This window comes from Epinephelus fuscoguttatus, linkage group LG1, assembly GCF_011397635.1.
Source record: "Epinephelus fuscoguttatus linkage group LG1, E.fuscoguttatus.final_Chr_v1".
NCBI lineage: Eukaryota > Metazoa > Chordata > Actinopteri > Perciformes > Serranidae > Epinephelus > Epinephelus fuscoguttatus.
The window spans coordinates 47127451-47150301 of NC_064752.1; the positions used below are offsets into that span (position 1 = coordinate 47127451).

The 22851-nt window shown below is 41.3% G+C and overlaps 1 protein-coding gene across 4 annotated transcripts in view; it reads left to right on the forward strand.

Moving 5' to 3' along the window:
- setd5 (SET domain containing 5) overlaps nt 1-19232 on the forward strand; it is a 51980-nt gene extending 32748 nt beyond the window's left edge. For 2 of the 4 annotated variants that reach the window (XM_049566126.1, XM_049566150.1), the window contains exons 9-25: nt 103-251; nt 401-518; nt 649-758; nt 1558-1807; nt 2039-2122; nt 2289-2450; nt 2553-2930; nt 3066-3326; nt 6558-6675; nt 7647-7876; nt 9625-9681; nt 10030-10515; nt 10920-11012; nt 14466-14752; nt 14877-14998; nt 16336-16424; nt 16527-19232. In XM_049566126.1, the coding sequence (XP_049422083.1) occupies nt 103-251; nt 401-518; nt 649-758; nt 1558-1807; nt 2039-2122; nt 2289-2450; nt 2553-2930; nt 3066-3326; nt 6558-6675; nt 7647-7876; nt 9625-9681; nt 10030-10515; nt 10920-11012; nt 14466-14752; nt 14877-14998; nt 16336-16424; nt 16527-17099 (3567 nt within the window). In that variant the 3' untranslated portion in view covers nt 17100-19232. The remainder of the gene's footprint in view (nt 1-102; nt 252-400; nt 519-648; nt 759-1557; nt 1808-2038; nt 2123-2288; nt 2451-2552; nt 2931-3065; nt 3327-6557; nt 6676-7646; nt 7877-9624; nt 9682-10029; nt 10516-10919; nt 11013-14465; nt 14753-14876; nt 14999-16335; nt 16425-16526) is intronic. The other 2 variants (XM_049566236.1, XM_049566317.1) reach the window with 1 other exon arrangement.
- Nucleotides 19233-22851: the final 3619 nt, after the last annotated feature.

Sequence of the window (22851 nt, forward strand, 5' to 3'; positions counted from 1 at the left end):
TAAACAATGTTACTGACCACTAGGACATCAAAGAGAGCAAGTTAGCTTTTCCTTGACCAGTGTTTATTTACAAATAATTGGTTTGCGATTGCCTGTTTCTAGCTCCAGTTGGGGCGGGTAACGCGGGTGCAGAAACACAGGAAGATCCTCCGAGCAGCTAAGAACTTGGAGGCAGACACACTCATCATTGAATATCGGGGAAAGGTCATGCTCAAACAACAGTTTGAAGTCAACGGGCACTTCTTCAAAAAGTAAGAGATCATGGTGTTTGTGTTATTGGACCAATACTGCTATATACTGTACACTCAATGTTTAGGTTCAAAGACATTGAGTGTTGTCTCACCTGTTATACCACCTTGCTGCTACTGCTTTTGATACCATTGTTGTCATATTTTTCCAGACCCTACCCATTTGTGCTGTTCTACTCAAAGTTTAATGATGTAGAAATGTGTGTTGATGCGAGGACCTTTGGAAATGACGCCCGCTTCATCAGGAGGTCCTGTACACCCAATGCTGAGGTGAGCCACATAGCTTTCTGAGAATCTTAATGCCTACCTGTTATGTTTTCTCTCTGTATAGCTTTGAGTTTTGTGAGGTACTTTCTTTAAATCTTTTGAAAATGACTTCTGCATCTGTTTTCTTCTCCAGGTCCGACATATGATTGCTGAGGGCATGATCCATCTGTGTATCTACGCTGTCAGTCAAATCACAAAGGACGCTGAGGTCACCATTGGGTTTGACTACGAGTTCAATAGCTGGTTAGTACTGCTCTTTAACCCATATACCTCCTTCCAACTGCCTTTGAAGCAGCTTCTAGGAAGCATCCGCCTGTTAAAAGCAACACAGATCAAATCCAACCAACTGTATGACATTCTCATCAAATCTCATTTATGCTCTATGTTAGATGCATATACGGACATGGATGGAGCCTTCTGCCTGTACTCTGCATGCAGTTTGTCTGTATTTGTGCATGTTGTCCAAAAACTTACAGATACGGAGAATGCAGAGCAGAACCATCTGAAATTGTAGAGGCAGTGTAATATAATCAGGCAGGACATGACCATTGGACAAGAAAATTTTAAATGGCGGAACTGAAGAAATCAGAAATATAGTGATACATTTTTTCGTCCACAAATTTTATGTATGTATATAAGGGCCTCACAGACCACCAGTGTCCACAATGTTAACTCTGTTAATAGGTACATTATTACGACCTCCTCCACCATGACTATTTTTCTTGTTGTGACACTTTTGACTCTGCCATCTAGTGCCATCTAGTGGATGTATCTATACTAAACATAAAGGACATGTATATGTCTAGACAGTGATGGCCACACCATTTAAAATTAATATATCTATTTTTGTACGTAAAGGGAACATACGTGGGCCATAAGTGGTAATGGTTCTTCCAGTCGTGTCTAAAAACACATCATAAATATTAATGCAACACATGTTGGTATAAGGTGCAAAGCTTGTTGCTGCTGCAGAGTATCTTGTGTTCCATCCTTTGGCAATTTCTCCAGTGTCATCATCTCTTCTCTCTCAACAAACCACCAGTAATTACAAAGTGGACTGCGCCTGCCATAAGGGCAACCAGAACTGCCCAGTGCAGAAGCACAACCTGAGCCCCAGGGAGAGCTTACTCAGTACCCCCTCCCTGCCACCCCCCTCTCCCCTGGTGGGTGCTGAGACTCGACGGAGAAAAGCCCGCAGGAGAGAGCTGGAGAGCTGCCACGCTGGCGACAGCAACCAGACTCTGGACCAGCACCAGGAGGCCAAAGAACTACAGGGGACCAGTGACACAGAGGTCTCTGTCTGTCTGTCTGTCTGTGACCAGTTAAGACTACTTTTTAACAAAAATATCAGTCCAATGAGGCCTTAGATTTAATTTCATCAAAAATTAAATATCACTGCAAATGTGAAAGGTGTTCTAAAAACTAGTTTGCTGTTTTAAAAAACATCTATATCCGCCAAACATGGCTTGTATTTCCATGTGGGTAGGATGTTTTCCTCATGTGCTGCCTGTCTGTGCATTTAGGAGAGGCTGCTGGATGAGCTGAAGGTGGAAGAGGGAGAGGAAGGAGAGGTGGATGAAAATGGTGTTGCCATCTCCAGTAAAAGAGTATGATATTTGAACTGTTCTCCATTACAGCTATTTTACTTATCTAGCATGTTTCTCCTAAGTAATTTTGTTGTCTGTGACAATGGATTCCAGCAAAATGTTTCAGGTAATTCTCTGACATTGCCTTTGTCACTCCCCCCTTGTGTCTGTGCCTTGTTACATGTAGAATTGTAACAGCTTGGAAAGGAGGCGCAGGAGAGTTGGAGGAGCAGAGGTGAAGGAGGAGGGTGTTGAAAGTGAGGATGGGGCAGGAAACCCCTCTGGAAACACTCCCATACCCCACAACACTGGAGTGGGGGTCAGCACACGACGCACCACATATGTCATGGTCAGTAACAAAAATCGGGTGACTTCGTCCCTATCTGTTAATCTTGCCTTTTTTTTGGTGTTGCTTATATTTGATTTATTCTTTTCATACGTTCTCTTTCAGGAAGCACCGTCTATTGAAGAAAAGACCTTATTACCCAACCTGCCTGCTCCAACTGCTCCCCCAAAACCTGCTCGACCTACCAAGCCTCGGCCCAAAAGTCGGATATCTCGCTACCGGTCAAGTTCATCCCAGCGTGCCCGGCGGCAGCGCCAAGCCCTCGCCCAGCAAGCAGCAGCAGCTGCTGCGGCTGCAGCAATGGCAGCGACACCATCATCAGCTGATCAGGGTGCTTCTTTGGATGAAGAGGGATCTCAGGGCCCATATGGTGCTGAACATGGCCATGGAGAGAGTGGTCCAGGGGGTCATCTCCTAGAAGGAGAAGGCCAGGGTCTGAACTGCATAAATAGAGGCAACATGCGCTACCCCAAGACCAAGAAGGTTAGAGGACATTAGAATTTATAAATCTGTAGGACTTAGCTGTTCTATGGTTGAGCTGAGCATTCTTAATCATATTTATTTTGTATATTCCTAGCAAATGCTCAGTTGTTTAATAATGTATGTCTTTGCTCTCAGTACCTGGTGACAGAGTGGTTGAATGACAAGGTCCCTGGAGGGGAGAAGGTTCACCAAGAGGTGCCCATTGAGCGCCCACTGCGGATAACCACTGACCCAACGGTGCTGGCCACCACCCTCAACATGCTGCCAGGCCTCTCCCACTCATCGCTCATCTGCACCACACCCAGACACTACGTCCGCTTCGGTTCCCCCTTCAACCCTGAGAGACGCCGACCCCGTCCACTACAAATGGACGGCACTTATGGCTGCTACAAGAAGGTGAGAAATCCCACAAGGTGTTCTAAATAGATGGAGTATGTGAATATGAAATATTAAATGAATGTTGCCATCCTTAGTAAATTCACATGGAGTGCTAGTGTTGTGAGTTTGTCTGCAGTTTCTTAAAGGGGAGCTACGACCAGTTCTCAAAATTTGACTTGAGGGAATTACTTAAAATTTGCCACAAACATTCACTTGGATTCATTTCATTTCATTTATTCCTTTTGACCCCTCCCCGGGGTATAAGGGGCAGACAAAAAAAAAATAACATTAACAAATCAGTACAGGCACACAACAACATAAATAAAACAGAATTTGTGTACATACATACAAGTCAAAGCAAATCAAGAGAAACTATTCAGGATTTTCTTTAAAAGTTTCAACAAATTTGACAAGACCTTTACTTTTCAAGATGACATTAACTTTTGAAACTTATAAATATTTGGATTTCCTCTATAGAACTGTCCAACCAACTCTCTTCTCTCTTTATCAAAAAAAGAACACACAAGTACATAATGATATTCGTCTCTTCGATTGCCAGTCAAACAGTACATTTCCGGGGGACATTTTCACGATCATACCTGCGCTCAGAGATAGGTAACTTATGATTTCCACACCGAAACATAGACAAACAAACTCTTTCAGCAGGTCTTAACATAATCAGATAAGGTTCAAAAGTGAAATCAGTTTTAAACAATTTATAACTATCACATAAAGGGTTACTTTGTAATTTCTCATGCCATCTCTGTAGTTCCATGTCAGATAATCTACGTTCAGTCATTAATTTTAAATATTTAGGGTTCATCCATCCAGCGTCATGCCATAAGTACGATAAACCACAATCATCAAGAATATTTTTAACTTTGGAAATCGATTTACACTGAAAAATATTGTCATCATACAAAGTCTTGAAAACAATAAACACAGTCAAAGAGATTTTTGCTGTATTATGACTAATTAAATGTACCCAAAAGTTAATCATTCTCATGTTTACCTTTAAATCTAAACTATTTCGACCAAACTCTCCATAAATAATACAATTTGCTGTGCGCTTATTAACATTAAGTAAACGTTTCAAGAAAGATCTGTGAAGCATTTCAATTTGGTCAAGTTTATGAAATCCCCAGACTTCACTTCCATATAAAAGAATAGGCACTATAAGCTGGTCAAATAACTCACATTGTATATCAACAGGTAACTGTAATCTAGTAACTCTGTTTTCCAAGGAGAATAAAGATCTTTTAGCTAGTTTAACTTGCTTAGCTATTGCTTTATCAAATCATTCATTCATTCATTCATCTTCTAACCGCTTCATCCTCTTGAGGGTCGCGGGGGGGCTGGAGCCTATCCCAGCTACATCGGGCGAGAGGCAGGGTACACCCTGGACAGGTCGCCAGACTATCGCAGGGCTGACACATAGAGACAAACAACCATTCACGCTCACATTCACACCTACGGACAATTTAGAGTCTCCAATTAACCTAGTCCCCAATCTGCATGTCTTTGGACTGTGGGAGGAAGCCGGAGTGCCCGGAGAGAACCCACGCTGACACAGGGAGAACATGCAAACTCCGCACAGAAGGGCTCCCACGCCAGGGATCGAACTGGCAACCCTCTTGCTGTGAGGCGAGAGTGCTAACCACCACACCACCGTGCCGCCCTGCTTTATCAAATCGTTCATTAAAATTAAATAACGTTCCAAGATAGTCATACTCAAAAGTAACTTCTAATTTATCTGAACCAAACTTAAATTCTGGGAGTATCCGTAATTTCCCCCTAGAGAAAATAACAACCTTTGTTTTGTCTGTGTTGACAGTTAAATACCAGTTTTTACAATAAGAAGCAACTGCATTTAATGTGGTCTATAATTCTGAAGGAGTCTTTGCCAGTACAATCATATCATCCGCGAAAGCAGGACATATAATTTCAAATATATCCCTATTTCACCATTCATCACATTGCGGCATTCAGTTGAGAAAAGTTGAAGTCCATTGTACCATTGACTCACATATTTTTCAAAGTAATTTAAATATAGTGCAAACAATAGCGGTGATAAATTATTCCCCTGACGCACTCCTACGTTACATACAAATTGTTCAGATAAATCATAACCAGCTCTAACACAAGATTTGGCATTCTCATAAATATTATGTATCACATTTAATACTCTTCCGTTTATACCAACTGCAACTAATTTAAACCATAGTGATGACCTATCTACCAAATCAGATGCTTTTTTATAATCAACAAAAGCACAATACAGTCTTTTTTTCTTATACAAGTACCATTCAACCAGTGAGTGAAGAACAAAATTATGGTCAAGGGTTGAAAAGCCTTTCCTAAACCATGCCTGCTCTTCTCCAAGAATTCTTTCAGACTCTATATAAGCAGTTAGTCTGTAATTTATTACAGCCGTAAAAAGCCTATCAATACAACTAAGTAAAGTAATACCTCTGTAATTTTCAGGATCATCTACTGGTCCCTTGTTTTTGTATAATGGTTTTATCACTCCTAAACACCAGTCAGTGGGGACTATACCTGTTATCAGTACCAGATTAAAGAATTTTACTAAAATGTTCAGCATTTCCAAAGGGGAGTTCTTTACATATTCATTTATAACATCATCGATACCATTTGCTTTTTTATTTTTTTATTTTTTTACCATTTGCTGTATTTCTTCCAAAGTAAACAAATCATTTATGTATTCATTTGTAGGAGAGGTGACTTGTCTGAGGTCAAATTGCTGGTCTTCTGGTGTACAATTATCACTCGATTTTTGGCTGAATGCAAGGGTGAACTGATTAGACTTGGTGGTCAAATGTCAAAGGTCACTGCGACCTCACAAAACAAGTTTTTGGCAGTAACTCCAGAATTTAACTGAAAATTTTGACAAAAAATTTTACACAAATACCTCATCGGATAAAATTATGAAGTGATGACGTTTTATATCCAAAAGATCAAAGGTAAACTTTACAGTGACATCATAACGTTCTCCAAAAACATTTTTTTGGTCATTATTTAATGTCATATCTCAGGAACATAAGAGGAGACATTTGGTACTTACGATCATCTTGTAATATGTTGAATTATATCATCCAAGCTTTTCTTCATTTATATAACTCAAGGTACTGAGTAAAGTTGCCTTTAATGTGTTTTAAACAAATGTTTCAGTTTTGTGTTGGTTTTTTTGTTTGTTTGTTTTAATGGTACATTACTGTTGTTTTGATACAGAGATGGATAAAGCAGGTGGAGGATGAGAGCTGTTCAGCCAGTGTGGAGGATGGCACAGAGTCCACCTCCTCCCAGCAAAGTACCAGTAGCAGATCCACCCCCAACCCCTTGTCCAGTGGTACGTACATCCCCACCTCCATCCAGATGACTCATTTACTGCTGTTTGTAATGTGTACAGCTGGAAAAAGAGTGAACTATAGATCCAAACAAAGCTGCTGGGTGGTAGTAATATTATTACAAGTACGACTAAATGAAGGGTACTCCCCACATGAAAGTATTTTATATTTTACTGTTGTGATTTGCCTGTTTTTATACTTTCTTTAAACTAGAAGAGTATTCTTTCTAGGGCTGGGTGATATGTCTTTAAGAAAATATTATGATATTTTTAGGTTATATCGTGATAAATGAAATACTGTACATCCTGATATTTTGAAATCTCCTCTAAAGTACCGCAGACTTCTAAAATAAACATTATTAACCCTATGGGCCCGAACAACGCATAGTGCGTCCAAATTCACTCCTGTTCTTCTCTATTGATTTTTTCCGCAAGTGTTTGTCATAGCGAGAAGCCACTCATATCACATGAAACAGCGGAACTGTAGCTTTCTGACAAGACCAAGCAATTCTCGGTAGTCCAATGTTTTCACAAGGTAAAATATGATAAAGTTGCACTAAAATTATGTATAACAAAGCTTTCATACCGCTTTGCACACACATTACTCTTGGATGGATTACTCGTGAATGCAGGCTCGCACAGAAAAACATGAATTGTTTCATCTGCTCACACAGTGCAGAGAGTGATCTCAATGGGAGGAGTGTGTGTGAGGTATCATTTTTGTGAGTCTTTTTTGTGTGTGTATCTATGAGAGGGAGAAAGGCACAGGAGAGAGCGACAGAAAGGAAAAGGTGAAGCAAGTCTCATGCCAGTGACACGACAATTTATACTTGATGCTCGTGATATAGTAATTTTGTATATCACACACGGAATAAACCATGATACATTGGGTGTATTGGATACATCACCCGCCCCTAATTATGTCCTGTTTTTGCAACTCACTTGTTATTTACACCTTTCATGTTTTCAAACAGAAATCAACGCACCATTTAAGAAGCGCCGCTCCAAGTATATGCCAGAGACAACACCAGTACCCTCGGACCACCTGCTTCGCCCGCTGTCACCCATTACACCGCCGCTCCCAGAGGACTCCCTACACCCGCCATTCCACACACCCTGTGGCTCCTTGCTGCCCAACGGCTTGGCTTACTCCCCCATGCCCTCGCTGCCGGCCAGCCGCTGCAACACGCCGCTGCAGTTTGAAGTAAGGCTACAACCACATATACCCTTTTCCCACACTTGTGATGGCCCAGTTTGGTTTGGTTTGGCTCATCAGTTGAGCGTGGCAAGGATTTGCATCTTTATAACAACAGGGTTACCTGCTTGAAGGTGTCTTTAACTGCTGAATGATGACATTTAAAAACAGCGGGGTGATCAGCAGCTTAAGTCCCTAGTTATTTTGCTGCAAGTGTTCTTCCATCTCACAGCAGGGCAGGTAAAAATATTTTACCTGTTGGAAGTGAGCTGTTTGCAGAGGTGCAGTAAGAGCCTGTTGTCTGCAGCTCTTCATCTAACATCTCACAGTGGCTGTTTCTGTTTATACGTTCCTCCATGCAGTGTTGCAAGACCTATTTTTATTGGAGAAAAAAAGCTGCCAACAAAGTTCCACTAATTCATCAATAAACCAATTTTACTTCCGATAGGGGTTTTTTTTGTTTGTTTGTTTGTTTTTTTTTGTTTTTGTTTTTTTATACAATAAAAGCCCCCCATGATTTTGTTATGTAAAAGCTTTTATTGTGAAGCAGTAAAATAAGGGAATGTTGGGTTTTCATCAGCAGTAACTAAACAAGACTCCCATACAGCTAACCAGCCAAAGTTAAACAGTAAAATAAAGCAGATCTCTAGAGTAAAAACAGGACAGAGGAGAGAAACTAAACTCCAAATCAAAGAGGTTCAGTCAGAAGCTACAAAGTACTGAGAGCTAAACACAGAGAGATACTTTTAAAATCATCTTCTCTCTGGTCTCCTGCACAGTCAGACATGAGTTGAGTCCTGCAATGCACAGGCTTGTTTCAAAGGGAGAAGGGGGAATGCCAGTGGTTGGCTGCAGTCGGCGAGCCATCACCGCTACCTGCCTGCAGGCGGTTGAGCGCACTTTTGGCCCTATTCCAGAGATGGCCCATCTCTGACGTGAGGTGGTGTGGCGTGGCTTTGCATGTCTGAACTGGTAATCGAAAGACAAATGGGCACGGCATAGTTTGACTCGGCCAAAGGTGGTTATGGAAAAAGGGTAATAAACACCTGGATCCCCAATACAGTTTGTGACACGTGTACACAGGGTACATGCATATAGATCAGTGATGCATAAATCAATCATATCCATCTGAGTTTGGAAACTGCCATCAGTCTGACATGAACACAATAGAGGTGAACATCCAGCTCACACAGCTCACCTACTTTAGTGTAATTATTGTTACTGAAACCCGTTCTAAATGAAAATGTCTTCTCCTGCTCAGTCTAGTCTCGTCCCCCGGTAAGGTCAGTCATCCTAGCTGGTTTGAGTTTTTATCTGAACACAGATAACCTCTTCAGAAGGGCCTTTTCTTTGTAATGAATTTGGCAGAATAGTGACTACATGGGTTGTTGCTACTCACTAGGTAGATACTAATGTATAGTATTTCCATATTAAGTAAACATTTTCCTAAGAGTCAGGTCAGTTAATTCTACCTCCCCTTGAGTATATTTAGTGTTTGTAATTATTCAACATTATATTCAGGGAACGTTGTTAATCATTGAACATAAATTACTGTGTGTATGCAAATTAACCTTTTGGTGCTTGATATACTTAAATCTTCACAAGACGTGATGACAACTGCTTGACTTCAAAACCAACATACCAGTGAAACTTCATTTGCTGTTTATCTACCAAGACAGACTGTCCAAATAATAGTGAATATTTGGGGCACAAAACGTGTAACTGAAGTTTCTTACAGCTTTTGCTTTTCTCTTCAGAACATATCATCACCTGAGGCATCTCCTGTTCACCGGCCGGAGTCCATCTCTCCTGAGGTACGTTCCCATCTCTGTGCCATGGGCAGATTTATAGCTGTGCGTTGGCTGTGTCGCTCTGCAGTTACAACTCCAAAACACTAGTTGGCAGCTGGGTTCTGTGAAGGGCTAAAACACACATTAAATGGCTTAATAGCGACAATTTCAAAAACAAGTACACAAAACTGGACACATATGCCATATCAATAGTGTCAGTTTTAAGCAAAAGTATAAATTCTGCTGTACTCCCTATCTCTGATGCAAACAGTTAAATGCTACCAACTGCTGACTTGTTACTCAAATTTTGTAACTAATTTCATCCTCTCTTTCGTTGTCTTCCATGTGTCTCTGTTCTGTCTCCACCTACAGCCATGTCTTCAGACAGACTTTGACATCCCTCGGCCTCAGTTCCCAGACCTGTCGCTCCCTTCTAGCTTGGAGAGTCCCGTGGCTGTGACCTCAGACGACTTTTCCCTTCCTGGAGGGCCTTCAGGCCACGATTCCCAGGGCACATCATCTGTAGGGACCAGTTCCCTAAACCCAGTGTCCTGTCCTTCCTCAGACCTAACCTCGCAGAACAGGGAGCAGGCCTTCAGGACAGAGTTCAACCTTATATACACCTGCTCGCCCCTCAACGCAAACTTGGGGAATCCTGTGGCCACCGAGCGCCATCTCTCCCAGTCAGAGGGTGGCTTTTCCCCAGCAGAGTCCTTCCACAGTTCCATAAGCGGCCAGGGACTGCTGGGAGATGTGGGCCCCGGTTCCATGTCACCCTATGGCGAGCCTCATTATGGGGGAGGCTACCCGGATAGTGGCACACCTCCTCACACCAGCAACCCACCACAAAAGAAGAAGGCAAGTTCTGCACATCTTAATGATAACAACATGAAAAATGTTTTTATAATCAGATAGTTTTTCAGCGTTTCATCTGTTCTCCTCAAGAACGAATGACTTTGAGTGTGATATGAAGAGCCAAACCTCATGATGTGCTTTCCCCCTTGCTCTGTGTTTGCTTGTTGACTTTGTCTTAAATATATCAATTAGTCCTTTGTGTCAGGTGGTCAAATCCAAAAGCAATAGGCATTTAAAAACATTTTTAACTATTTTCTGTTTCTATCTGAAATGATTTCGACTCTGTAGCTTTGACCCTTCCTCCCCCTTCCCTCCCTCCCTCCTCCTCTCCCTCAGTCCCCTTCCTCCCCTTCGTTGCTCCTTGACACTTTTTGCCAAGTCTCTCTTCCACTTTTCTTCCAAGGCAGAGGGCCAACCAGCATACCATTAGTCTGCTGACAGGGAAGCCAGATTACCAGGCTATAGCTGTAAGAAGTGAATACAAGCCAGTACAAAATATGGTGAATATTCTCCCTACAACTACATCTTTAGAAGTGTGCATGTAAATATTGTTTCTCTGCATCTGCATACAACACCCACCCCATGCTCCGACAGCTCCGCCCCCTTCCCCTCCTCCAAACCCACATTGAATTATGACTATAGATTTGAGCAGCAGTTTTGAGTTATTCTGCCATTTCAGTCAAATCCATTGAAGTGTGTAAAGGTTCATCCATTTGCCTTCAAAAAAAGAGGTCGATGGTTCATGAATACTCACCATGGTGTCGCGATGAAGCCCATGTCTCTACGCTCTATCTCATCCATGGCTCTTTCCAAACTGATCAATGGTCCGTCCACCTCAACTATTAGCAAGGCCAAATTTCTCAGTGCAGTTTACAGCAAAAGAAGGCAGTATCACAAGGCACCATGGGAAAGTTATGGGGTATGGGGTAAATTAAGGATTTGACAAATGGATGTTTCTTGGAATTCTAATTGGTTTTCCCAGTAACATGATTCATCAGTTTTCACCCGGCAAATGTAATGTTAAACTGAGCCAACATGTTCATGCAGCAGGTCACATCACTTCCTGTAAATGTGAGGGCAGAAATTAGGGATGCACTGATTGTCATGCTCTGAGCTGATACAATACTTATGTTTTAAATAACAATTTGGCTGATAGTGGATACTGATGTCTTTAGGTTGTTGTTTATTATGTTTTTGTTGTAATTTATTTCTCCCTTCTGTGGCAGAGAAACAAAGAAATCTCTATTTAAAAAAAATCTTTAAATGAGCAAAAATTCAGTTATACAAATTTATAGAATTTATGGAACTTCAACTTTTTTTTTCACATGAAAGACGTCTTTAAAAATCACCGCTTCAAAAGCTTGTTTACTATAGAGAGCTGTATTTATTCAAGCTTCCCACCAAAAACAACACTTTACAAGATGTCATTTCAACACATTATGACAACATTATGATTTACCTTTGCCCAATAGTCATTTTTATTGAATAGAGTTTGAACACATCATGATATTAGTTAGTGCCTCTGTCACGGGCCCCAGGAAGTGCGCCAGGCTTTGAAGCCAAAAGGGCTTTTCCCCAGTGACTTGCATGGTGAAAAGACTTCTATAAATCAGCAGATAACATTTTTTGAGAGTCACAGCACCTGCAGAATGACTCGTTTCACTGTCAGGATTTGTTCCATTCCATTTGTTGGTCCGATAACATTTCGGAAGAAGAAGAGCCACAAGAGTAAATTATTTTATCCCAGTTCAACTTAGGAGAGCGCTAAACTGGAAGTTAGCCATTCAGCCTGCATAATAAGACACTCAGCCACACTCTGTTGCACTCGGCTGCCTTAAGTCTCTAGTGTGCATGGTTTCTGGGCCACATAGTGCGAAAGTAGTGCTAACATTCCCTAGATCATTTGGGTAATTTTTTATGCAGCAGTTGAACCACTTTGGCTTCAGATGCACTGAGCAGTTCTCATAAAAATGAACAGGGCCCTATATTTGTTGCTCTATCCAGGTCTCCTAATACATCCATGCACCAGTTAGTTCCGGCAGCTAAAGGCTAATGATAACTAGCTTTTCTCCCGCCGATGTCAGCACGGACTTGTTGTTCACAATATGGCATTAGCAGGGAAACGATAGATTGCGCCTCCTGACGTGTCAGTAGTGAGTTTCCTGTGTCAGTTTGTCCCAATGGTGTCCTGGGGAAGATCACTGGTTGTCCCAAACATGTTTTCTACTGTACCTGGGATTGATAATGCAACATTAGTTTGGAGCCCTGCTTTGTAGTCTGTGCAAAATTGATGTGACGTGACAAAAGGCCGATGGCAGTTAAAAAGCGTAATATCAGCCAATACAGATGTTCGACCAATAGACCAGTGCATCCCCAGCAGAAATCAGTGGTTATAGCAATGTTGGCCTAAAACTCATCACATGAACAGATGAAATATGTGAACATTAAATACCTGCTCTTCAATAGATTCCCAATAGATATAAGTACAAATATGAATCCTCCTTACATATCCAGTGTAAAGATTCCCATTTGCAGAGGAGCTAAAAAATTAATTAGTGGTTCAGATTAATGTTTTCCAGCCAGGATACCAGATATTCATTTTCAAATTTTACTTTTGTGTATGGAATGGCATGCCGTGTGACATTCAGTCAAAAGTCAGATAAAGTCAGATTTGTAGTTCTTATTTACTCTTTAAAGCTTTGAATTGAGTTCAAAATTAAGCCTGAAGTAACTCATGACTCAAGTTCAGCCAGCATTGCGTCAGCAGATCCATATAAGCAACTGATAAAGAAAAGTTAATACATTAAAGGTAAGTAATTGATTTACAAATGGACATTTTGTGGGCTAAGTATTTTAAGGCAGATAAAGCATGTTTGCAAAGTTATATGTTTTTGGACGTTTTTAGATGTATTCAATATGTTCTTTTATTGCAATATATAATCAAAGCAAAGCCATGTTTGCACAGTTAAAATCTCATGTTATTCCATTTTAAATGTTAATATTCTAAAGTTTAACTAATGAACACTCCAGTTTCTTCAGACTTCAGTCATTATCAGGATACTCTTTTAAACTGGCAGCACTATATTTTTATATCATTATATTATTAATCTATGGAAAAAACTAATGTGATCATATTTTTTGCCGTATCATCCAGCCCTAGTGGCATGTCTCGCTGGAGTAATGTGTCCACCAAAGACATCAGTGATTTTTGGTGCTTAGTGGTAACTTGAGGTCCTCGTGAGGACTCCTGCAGTCTCCCCTGTATGTAATATTACTGCAAAGATTCAGGCAAGAGCCATCCATGTCAGTATCTGACTGTGTGGTCCTCATCCCACTCCCCTGCCTCTCTCATATACCCCCCTCTACTCCCACAAGCTTCTTCTGTGTCATGACAACATTAAGCTGGGATGAGTGCTCTCATTCTCATCATTAATAGTGGAGGTGTGTGTATATGTCGTGTGTGTGTGTTCGAATTCTCTGTATATGTTGATATGAGTGTTTGTGTAGATGTTGTTTCAGCGTGGTTGCATCATGGCGTGGTGCATTTCCAGTTGCCTGCTCTTTCGTCAAAGCTGTATGTTACTAACAGTGCATCGAGGACACACAAAGTGATCCACAGTACAAGCCTTTCTCATGACTCCAAGTATGTTAATGGAATGGAACAAAACTCGAGATGCATACAGTGTCATTTTCATGTCCGAGGTAATTTCCATGGTGATGAAGATGTGTTTTTTTTTTCCTTTTTGTCGTATTGATTAGCTGTAAACACTGTTTCCAGGTGAGTCCTCTCTGGTGTGGTGCATGCAGTCTGCCCATCACTCAGTGCAGTTTTGGTGAATGATGTGATTCAGTCAGCGGCCCAGCATCAGTGTGAATGACATGCGCATCAGAGTGTGTGCCAGTCCTTTCTCAGCAGATATTTAAAAACATTTTTCATCCCTCTACTGCCTCAGGTGTCTCTGCTGGAGTATCGCAAGAGGAAGCAGGGCAGCGGTCGTGACTCGGAGCCAGCCGCCAGCAGCTCGTCTCTGAGCAGTACCCCCACACGGCCTGGCTCCCACTATAGCCAGGACTCCCACCATCCTCACTGCCATCAACAGATGCAGCCCCAGGTCTCCCCACACAGCTCCTTCTCTTCCTCAGCACACTCATCCTCCATCCCACAGATAGAGGAGGTCAGTCCTCCAGACCACCAGGGCTCATCGGCGCATTCCAGACGCCAGGACAACAACAATCAGTGGTGAGAAGCCCAAAAAATGGCTCCCTATTTTTGACATGTTTAAGTAAATGTCACATGAAAGTTCTTAGGTCATTTGGTGCTGATCAGAGTCAACAGATTACCTTTGGATGTCTGTTTTTCTAAGGATGGTCCCCACTACTGTTGAACGCCTAAGGGAAGGCCAGGGGGTTCGGGAGCGAGTGCTAAGAAGCATCAAGATGGAGCGCATTTACAAGAGGAGTGATGGCTCTACAGAGAAGGAATCTGGTATGACGGCATTAGAAGCCTCAGGGATCCCTGCAGAGAAGTTGGGCCGACAAAGCCACCACTTTTATGTAAAACAAGAACATACATTAAAAAAAACAATCGATATAGGTGGGGCAGATGCTATTTATACCCTAATGTCTGTAGCCAACAATGATACGTATACCAGGGTATAAATCGACAGTGCAGCTATTTACACCCAGGTGTGCGTGTATATTTGTGGGCGTGCTGGCAGCGTCACAGTATGACATTAACACGAATGGATCTATTCAACTATTCTGCTAAAGTTTATGTCCACAGTGTGCATTCAGCAGTTTTACACATCCTAAAAATTTAAAATAATAAGTAATAAAAATAAGCCAACGTTAACTCACACGGGACTCAGACTCTAGTCTCCCTTGTGAAAGTCCTGGGCTTGACCTATTCATCCACCATCTCTTACTCACTCTATGGACTGTGTTACTCTTTATACTATGTCACCTGACTTTCTGGCAGTACATTTGTAAGTTTTTATGCACCGGCAATAGTCGTGGACAGAGGCATTATGTTTTCAGATTGTGCGTCCATCTGTCCCATTCTTGTGAACGCAATATCTCAAGAACACCTCCAGACAATTTCTTATAATTTGGCACAAATGTCCACTTGGACTCAACAGTGAACTAATTAGATTCTCGTGGTCAAAGATCAATGTGATCTCACAAAACATGTTTTTGGCCATAACTCAGGAATCTGTATAATTTGACAAATTTTCACTCAAAAAAGAAAACAAAAAACACTTTTCAGACCATTATTCAGCGCCATATCTTAAGAACAGAAGGGGGGACATTTGGTCGGATACTGAATTGTTGACACTAATCTTGGGTGTTCACCTTGAAACTCTGCTAATTGTATGGATCATCTGTGCTGTTGGTGGGAAGATGTGTGTGAAGCATTTCACATGGCTGTAAACTGTAAGTGTATCTTGACTGGTTCCCGGAGGCATACAACTGCAAGGCCGTAGTCCTAGTTTATTGTAAAATTACCACTTAAATCCCCAAGAATATGCAAAATTGGCTAGTACTAGCTCTAACCATCACCTCTTTGCCCCAATCCTAACAACTTCTGTACTCGATGCGTCAGTGTGCCAAGTACTAGCCAATGACAGCATGCAGTTGAATTCATAATGCAGTGTAAAGATGTGTATAAATAGCCAAATAGCTGCAGTGAGACTATTCTCACCAGGGTGCAACTAGACTCTTGATAAAAGTAAACATACAGTAATGTATCTTGTGCTTTAACTTCCCTAATGATGAAATATTTTTTCCAGTGCTGGAGTTGATCTTTCTCTCTTTGTTTTTCAGATGCAGATCGATATGAGATGCAAGCAGTGTCTATGGCTTCTCCCATGAAGAGCCCACACAGATACAGTCCCTCTGTTTACTCACACCAGGTAACCTGTTTAAAAAAAGACTAACCTTTAAAAAAAACTGAAAAAAAATTCACACTAGTGTCACATTAAAAACACGAGTGTGTGTCTTTTGTGTGTACTCAGTCATCAGAAAGCCACCGGCAGACCGACAGCCCATCGTTCCTCCAGCAAACCTCCAATTCTCCATTCCGGGGTAATTACAGTCCCTCATCAGGCCAGAGCTTCTACCCACGCCTCTCCACCTCTCATCCTGGAGTGTCCCAGGACCACCCTCCATCCTCCTACCACAGTCACACCCCCACCTCCACCTCCTCCTCAGACTCCAGGCCATCAGCGGGCTCTCTACACCAGCAGAGTGGCAGCAGTAACGTGGATGGAGGCCACGGCTACAGCAGCAGCCACTTAAAAGCAAACCTTTTGAACAGCAGCGGCCTGCCGGGTACTCCCAACCCGGGACCGAGGGCCCACGGGCAGACTAAAATAGACTTGGGTGCCCAGGCCTCCAGAGGGGGTCAGCAGCAGGCATCTCGCAGCCTGAAGTCGGGCAGCCCGGGCCAGGTGGCACTGCAGGCCGGCTCCAGGCTGCTGTCGGCCACCGGACCGACACACTACCCACAAAGAGGGACAAGCCTCAGTCAGTTCCAGCACTCCCCTCTTCAGGGACCCGGAGTAAGGACACAGTCAGGAAGCTTTTAGGACCTTGTTCAAGTGTGTGTGTGGATGTGTGTGTGTGTGTGTGTGTGTGTGCGTGTGTGTGGGGATATGCGTGAGTGAGTGTGTGTGTGAGTGTGTACGAAGCTGCGTACCTCCTCAACCCCTAAAGCTGCGGTGAAATGGGGCTCAGGGAGTTTGGGGAGGAGAAATGTACAGACCTAAGAGGAGCAAGGACTTCTTTACGGATTTCTCCTTTTCTTATTTTCTGTCTTTTCTTTCTTTATTTTCAGAAAAAAAAAACAAATTACCACATTCTGCACAAAAGTAATCATTGACTTTGGACATCATTACGGAATCGGTGGAAAAAGGATTTGGATGACACATTCTGAAAAAGAAAAAAAAAAAAACAAGAAATCACATGTAACTTGAAATTGTCCCCAGTGTTTCCTCATGTGCCGGACTGTGCAAACAGGCTCTCTGTCGGAAAGTAAAAAATTTCCACACAAATGTCTGTACAAAGTTATAAAAAAGCCGTACCTGTCGCCATGGTACCCAGGGTGGATAAATGCTGAGATGCATATGTAACTGAAAGCAAGAGTTGTTTTATTTTTATTTTTATTTTTTGTCAACGTTACTTTTTTGATTTGGCGAGTGGCCGAGTCTGTGCTGCAGTAAATAAGTGTTTGATTTGGAAAGGGGGGGGGAGGGGAGGGGGGAATGCAAGCAAAGATGACATGTTAATCATCCGTTCTAAAGATGCATTAGAGAGGCGGGGAGGAGGGGTTCTCCCTGGATAGGATCATTCCATATGATTGCCAGCTTCCGTGTTCTCTCACTAAACATAAAAAAACAGCCCTTTTTCTCTCAAGGTTCTCCGTTGGTTCCAATGCTCTGTTTTGTCTTGGTTATCATCTGTTCTCTCATCCCCACTGGACTGTTTTGATTTCACATTAGGACTACTTCACTGTAGACCTCAGATATTGTACTTGAGACATACAGGTCTTATGATTCATGGTGCTGCATTCTTGTTTTTTTTCCAATAAATTTGAAATCCAGTTACGTTCCCCACATATGGCTGCATTCATCTTGTCATTATATCAGTTGAAATCAGTTTTATTTTTCTCCAAATTCATATTAATCATGTATTATGGTGATGGGATGCAGGAAAATAATCCAACTTTTTTCTAAGCTAAAATGTTGGGTTTGACTGTTTTTGTCCTGCAGGATTTCTTTTAAGAAGAAAACAACAAAATATTTATATGGAAGTTTTTCTGACCAATCCTTGCATTCCGCGTGACACCAAGGAAAACCAGGGAGGGAATCTCTGAAGGAGTGTTGGGATTGTTTATTAAACCTAGGTTAAAAAAAAGCTGCTACGTTCTCCTGTGAGAGCTGCTTCCCCTTCCACACAATGCTGTATTTTTATTTTTCCTTTTTATTTTTCCTTACAAACTGACTGTGACGATTGTCCTGACCGCCGCAGTGGGACCTCACACCGACGTTAAGATGACAGCTGGGGGGGGGCAGCAGAAGCGGCCCTCTCCTCCCTCTCAGACTTTTATTTTGGACCGGATGTGGGGAAAAAAACAGCCACGCTTGTGTGGAAGACTTCAAGGACCGAGGGCCCGGTCACAAGACTGGACCCCACCCGCCACTACACCCACTGGCCCCTCCCTCCAGTTAACCAACACACAGAAGGGTACTCATGTTACATGAATGTTTGACAGATTGAAAAAAATAAAGTTGTGACCCAAAATTAACCAGCACCTTAAAATGAATGAAATAAAGCCTAAAAGACACAATAGAACAATATGTATGATTATGTGTACTTGTATAGAAAGAAATGTGATTATAGACTTGTATGGAGAAAATATAGTACACTGAATTTATCGCATGATATTTGTTTTTAGGGTCTGAGTGACCAACTCTGTCAGATGGTTGGAAGCTAATCATTGGGTCTGTTCCTCCAAAATAACAGATTCTGCATTCTCTTTTGTTTTGTAAAGATCATTCTATTGCTTTTGTTTTATTTTTACACAGATCATAGTAGTAACTATTTCAATTGTTCCCCTCCAAAAGGTTTAAGAAGCAAGAGATGTAATGCATTTTGATAATAAAATAATCATGATGGTAATGTCTTTTGAAAACTACCATTGTGATTTGTCATTTTAGGGACTCACTTGTATGTTTTGCACACATCACAGTCCAAGCAGGGAAGAAAAGGTTCGTCATAGTGTGGCTCCATTATCATGGTAGATATCCAACCAACAAGCACTGTATGGGGGGAGCATAAGCACATACAGCAAGCAGGAGCAGAAACCCAACCTCAGACACCGGCGCACCGTGAGGACAGAAACAGAGGGCTCAGCAGGGATAGCGCACAGCTAACACAACGTCTGCGGTCATTTTGATTTGACCAGCGGACTTCACTACAAGCCAATTGGCTGTTGAAACAGGTGATGAGCTTTATATTTTGAAACCAGCCACTGCCGATTTGACCAGCTGAGTTACAGGTGACACCATCAGCTGGCTTGAGTCGAGCTCAGTTCACACAGCTGCTGCTTGTCTCTGCAACGTTCTAAAATGAGTTTGTCTCTATGTGAATCCTTGGTCTGAATTGGGCTTTATACAGTCCTCATACAGATCCAGGCAATCTAAATTAAGCAAAATATTTAGTCCAAACACATTATTACATCCATAGATACCAACAAACTGCCATTGCATTGTTTCAAAGTTTCATATTTCTCTACATATTATCCATAATATCTCCAGTTCGCATGTAAATATGCTGACTTGTCGTTGACATAATGGTGGCTGAACTCTGACCTTTTGACTGACACCTCACACGCTAATAGGAGCTTCCATACTGTTGATAAGGCCTCAATAGTCAATGAGGGCCTGTGTTGAAGGAAGGCCCTGCTTTACTTTGTGAGGCCTCACAACCAATCAGTAGCCAGCAATTGCCCCAGTGGCTTATCGGTCTTGTAGTAAATGACACTCCTGACCTCAAGAGGAGGTTTGAACTCCTTCCTGGCACCATAGACTGTTATAAATATACAGAAATGACAAACAAATGGATCCTCTGTTGCCTTAAGGAAAAACAGTCCTTATCAATCAATGTTTTCTATGTATTTCTATGTTTTTATACACAGTAAGCTCCCAAATAGGCAGTTCTGTCTTAGTTGACTTGTTTTTCACTCATATTCACACATTCAGCACAGTATTTTACCCTCTTTTTTGAAAGGCACCTGGACAGAATCTTTAAAAAAGTGTAAAATGTTTATTCACTGTGATATTGTAATCTACTTTGAATTTGGACAATGTGACGCATCAAGAAATGATCCCATCGTGTTTTTCAGTTAATACTTAAGTCATCTGTAGCATCTTTTTTCAAGAAAATACTCAGGCAAAGATAAAAAGACAAAAAAAGCTTTATTTCAGTATGTTGAAACTTCTATAACTCAATGACAGGAGCACTTACAGTGATTCTGACTGTTAGGGGAGAAAATGTTACCTTTTGGATGAGAGAGTCCCTGCTTTTACATGTATTAAAAATGAAACAAGAACAGCTTTCAGTTTACTTTGGCTATGTCTTGGATAGGCCTTTAACCTGATTTTGACAGGACCTTTTAAAAACCCAGTCACATCTCAGTAAAATTCAGTGGAAAGCTCAGGTTTGTCATCTAAAACCATAGAAAATACTGGGGATATTAAATGTTTCTCACAGGACCAGAATATGAAAACATCAGCTAAAACAAAAAAAACAAAACAAAAAATCTTAAGTATATGAGTGTGGCAATAAAAGAGGTCATGGGCTAAACTATAAGTTGATGGTGTGGATCCACATTCAGGATTTTTAAGCAGAATTTGTGTGAGACCGGTGTGAAATTTCACACAAGTCCATCAGAACTGAAACCCATCACACAACTCTTCTCCAGTTCATCAGGTTTTATTCACCAGACATTCTCAACTGTCTTGTCTTCATCAGGGTGGTGTCTGAGGCTGTTTCTGGTTTCCCTATATACACTGAACAAAAAATTAAATGTGACACTTTTGTTTTTGATCTCATTTTGTCATGATTTGAAATAAAATATAATAATAATAATAATAATAATAATAATATTTCTATGCATACAAAAGGCTGATTTCTGTGATGTGTTTACAAATTTGCTTAAATCTGCATTAGTGGACACTTGGCCAACATAATCCCTAATCATACCTGACAGGTGTGAGATATCAAGATGCCAATTAAACAGCACCATTAGCACACAGGTGTGCCTTGGGATGGTCACAATGAAAGGCTGCTCTAAAGTGTGGAGTTTGAGACAACACAATGCACAAGTTTTGAGTTCATTTCACTACCATAAGCTGTTTCCAACATCCATGAGCCAGTCCAGGACCTCAACATCCAGCTTTATCCCCTGCAAGATAGTCTGAGTCCAGCCACTGAGATTAGCTTTCCTGAGACATTTTCGGATAGCCTGTGCAGGATCAAAAACAAGTGTTGCATTTATATTTTTGTTCAGTGTAGAATACATTGATCTGACATGCGATCATTAAACCACCACTGATTCGTATAGGCTACACCACATTTGACAATCACCCTTTTCTTCAAAAATACTAATTAAAAACATATTATTGCCCTTAGTCTTTAACAAATGGCAAGATCTATGAGTATAACAACAGAGTATGACAATACACTTAACTTTTCACAATATTTTCTAAGAGAGGCTTTTCTTTATCTTACCACATCAGTGGGTGAAAATACAAGTAAACAAACTATTCTTTCAACCTAATAATTCAGACTCGTTCAAAGCACAGTGTATCCTCCATCACTTAATATTACAAACAACCCTCACTAATTTCTAAGCCCATCTGCATTTGAACTTAACACATCTATCCCTAAACTAAATTTCCTTCAACTCTCAGAGAAATCCTCTTAACATATATATGTAATATAATCCAGTTGACTTCACAAAAATTATTTGGGATTAAAGTGGAATGAAAGATACTAAAATAAATGGGAATTGAGAGGGTATGTTTGTCAGTTATTGGGAGCATGTAAGTAACTGCTCATAATTCAATTAAAAATACATAAAAACAATAAAATCCCAGTAGTTTTCTGCGTACGCCGTTTATCAGCAATAACAACAATCAAGTGTTTTTTCCACTAATCCAGTACACAACCATTCCCCACTGAGCCTTTTTCCTATTTTTTGACTTTTTAAATCAAATGTTGTCTTGGTCCAGTGTTACTAATGAAGAACCAGTCCTTCCCTACTCGAGGAAAGCACTGAGAGGCTGTAAGTGTCTGTAAGTTGGACAGTTGTTTTCCTCAGAATGATCACTAGATGTCATATTTTACCTTCTTTTTGATTTACTGCCACATGCCTGTCTATTAAGCCATGTACACATAGAGTGCTAGCTGCATTAGTGGTTCCAGTAAGCCCTGTCAACAGTGTACATCAGTTTCTTTTACTGTTGTGGTCATTTGTCTGTCCTCAGTCAGCAAAGACAAGATGCTTCTCACTGTGAGAACCCTAAAAAGCATTTCCACTGTGTTTTTTGTCTACTTGAACAGTATGCTACAGAGAAATATTGTCAGTGTGGACTGTCAAACACTGTGCCAGTGTTTCTATCAGGGTCCACACTGACTAGATTGGAACACCGGTCTCCGAGTGCCTCATGGATCTGAATGAGTTCCAGAAAGCATGTGGAAAAACACATTTCGAATAAGGGGTCTTCCCACTCGCTTTGCTTTGTCCTACAGACGGCAGGCACACAGACAGTAATT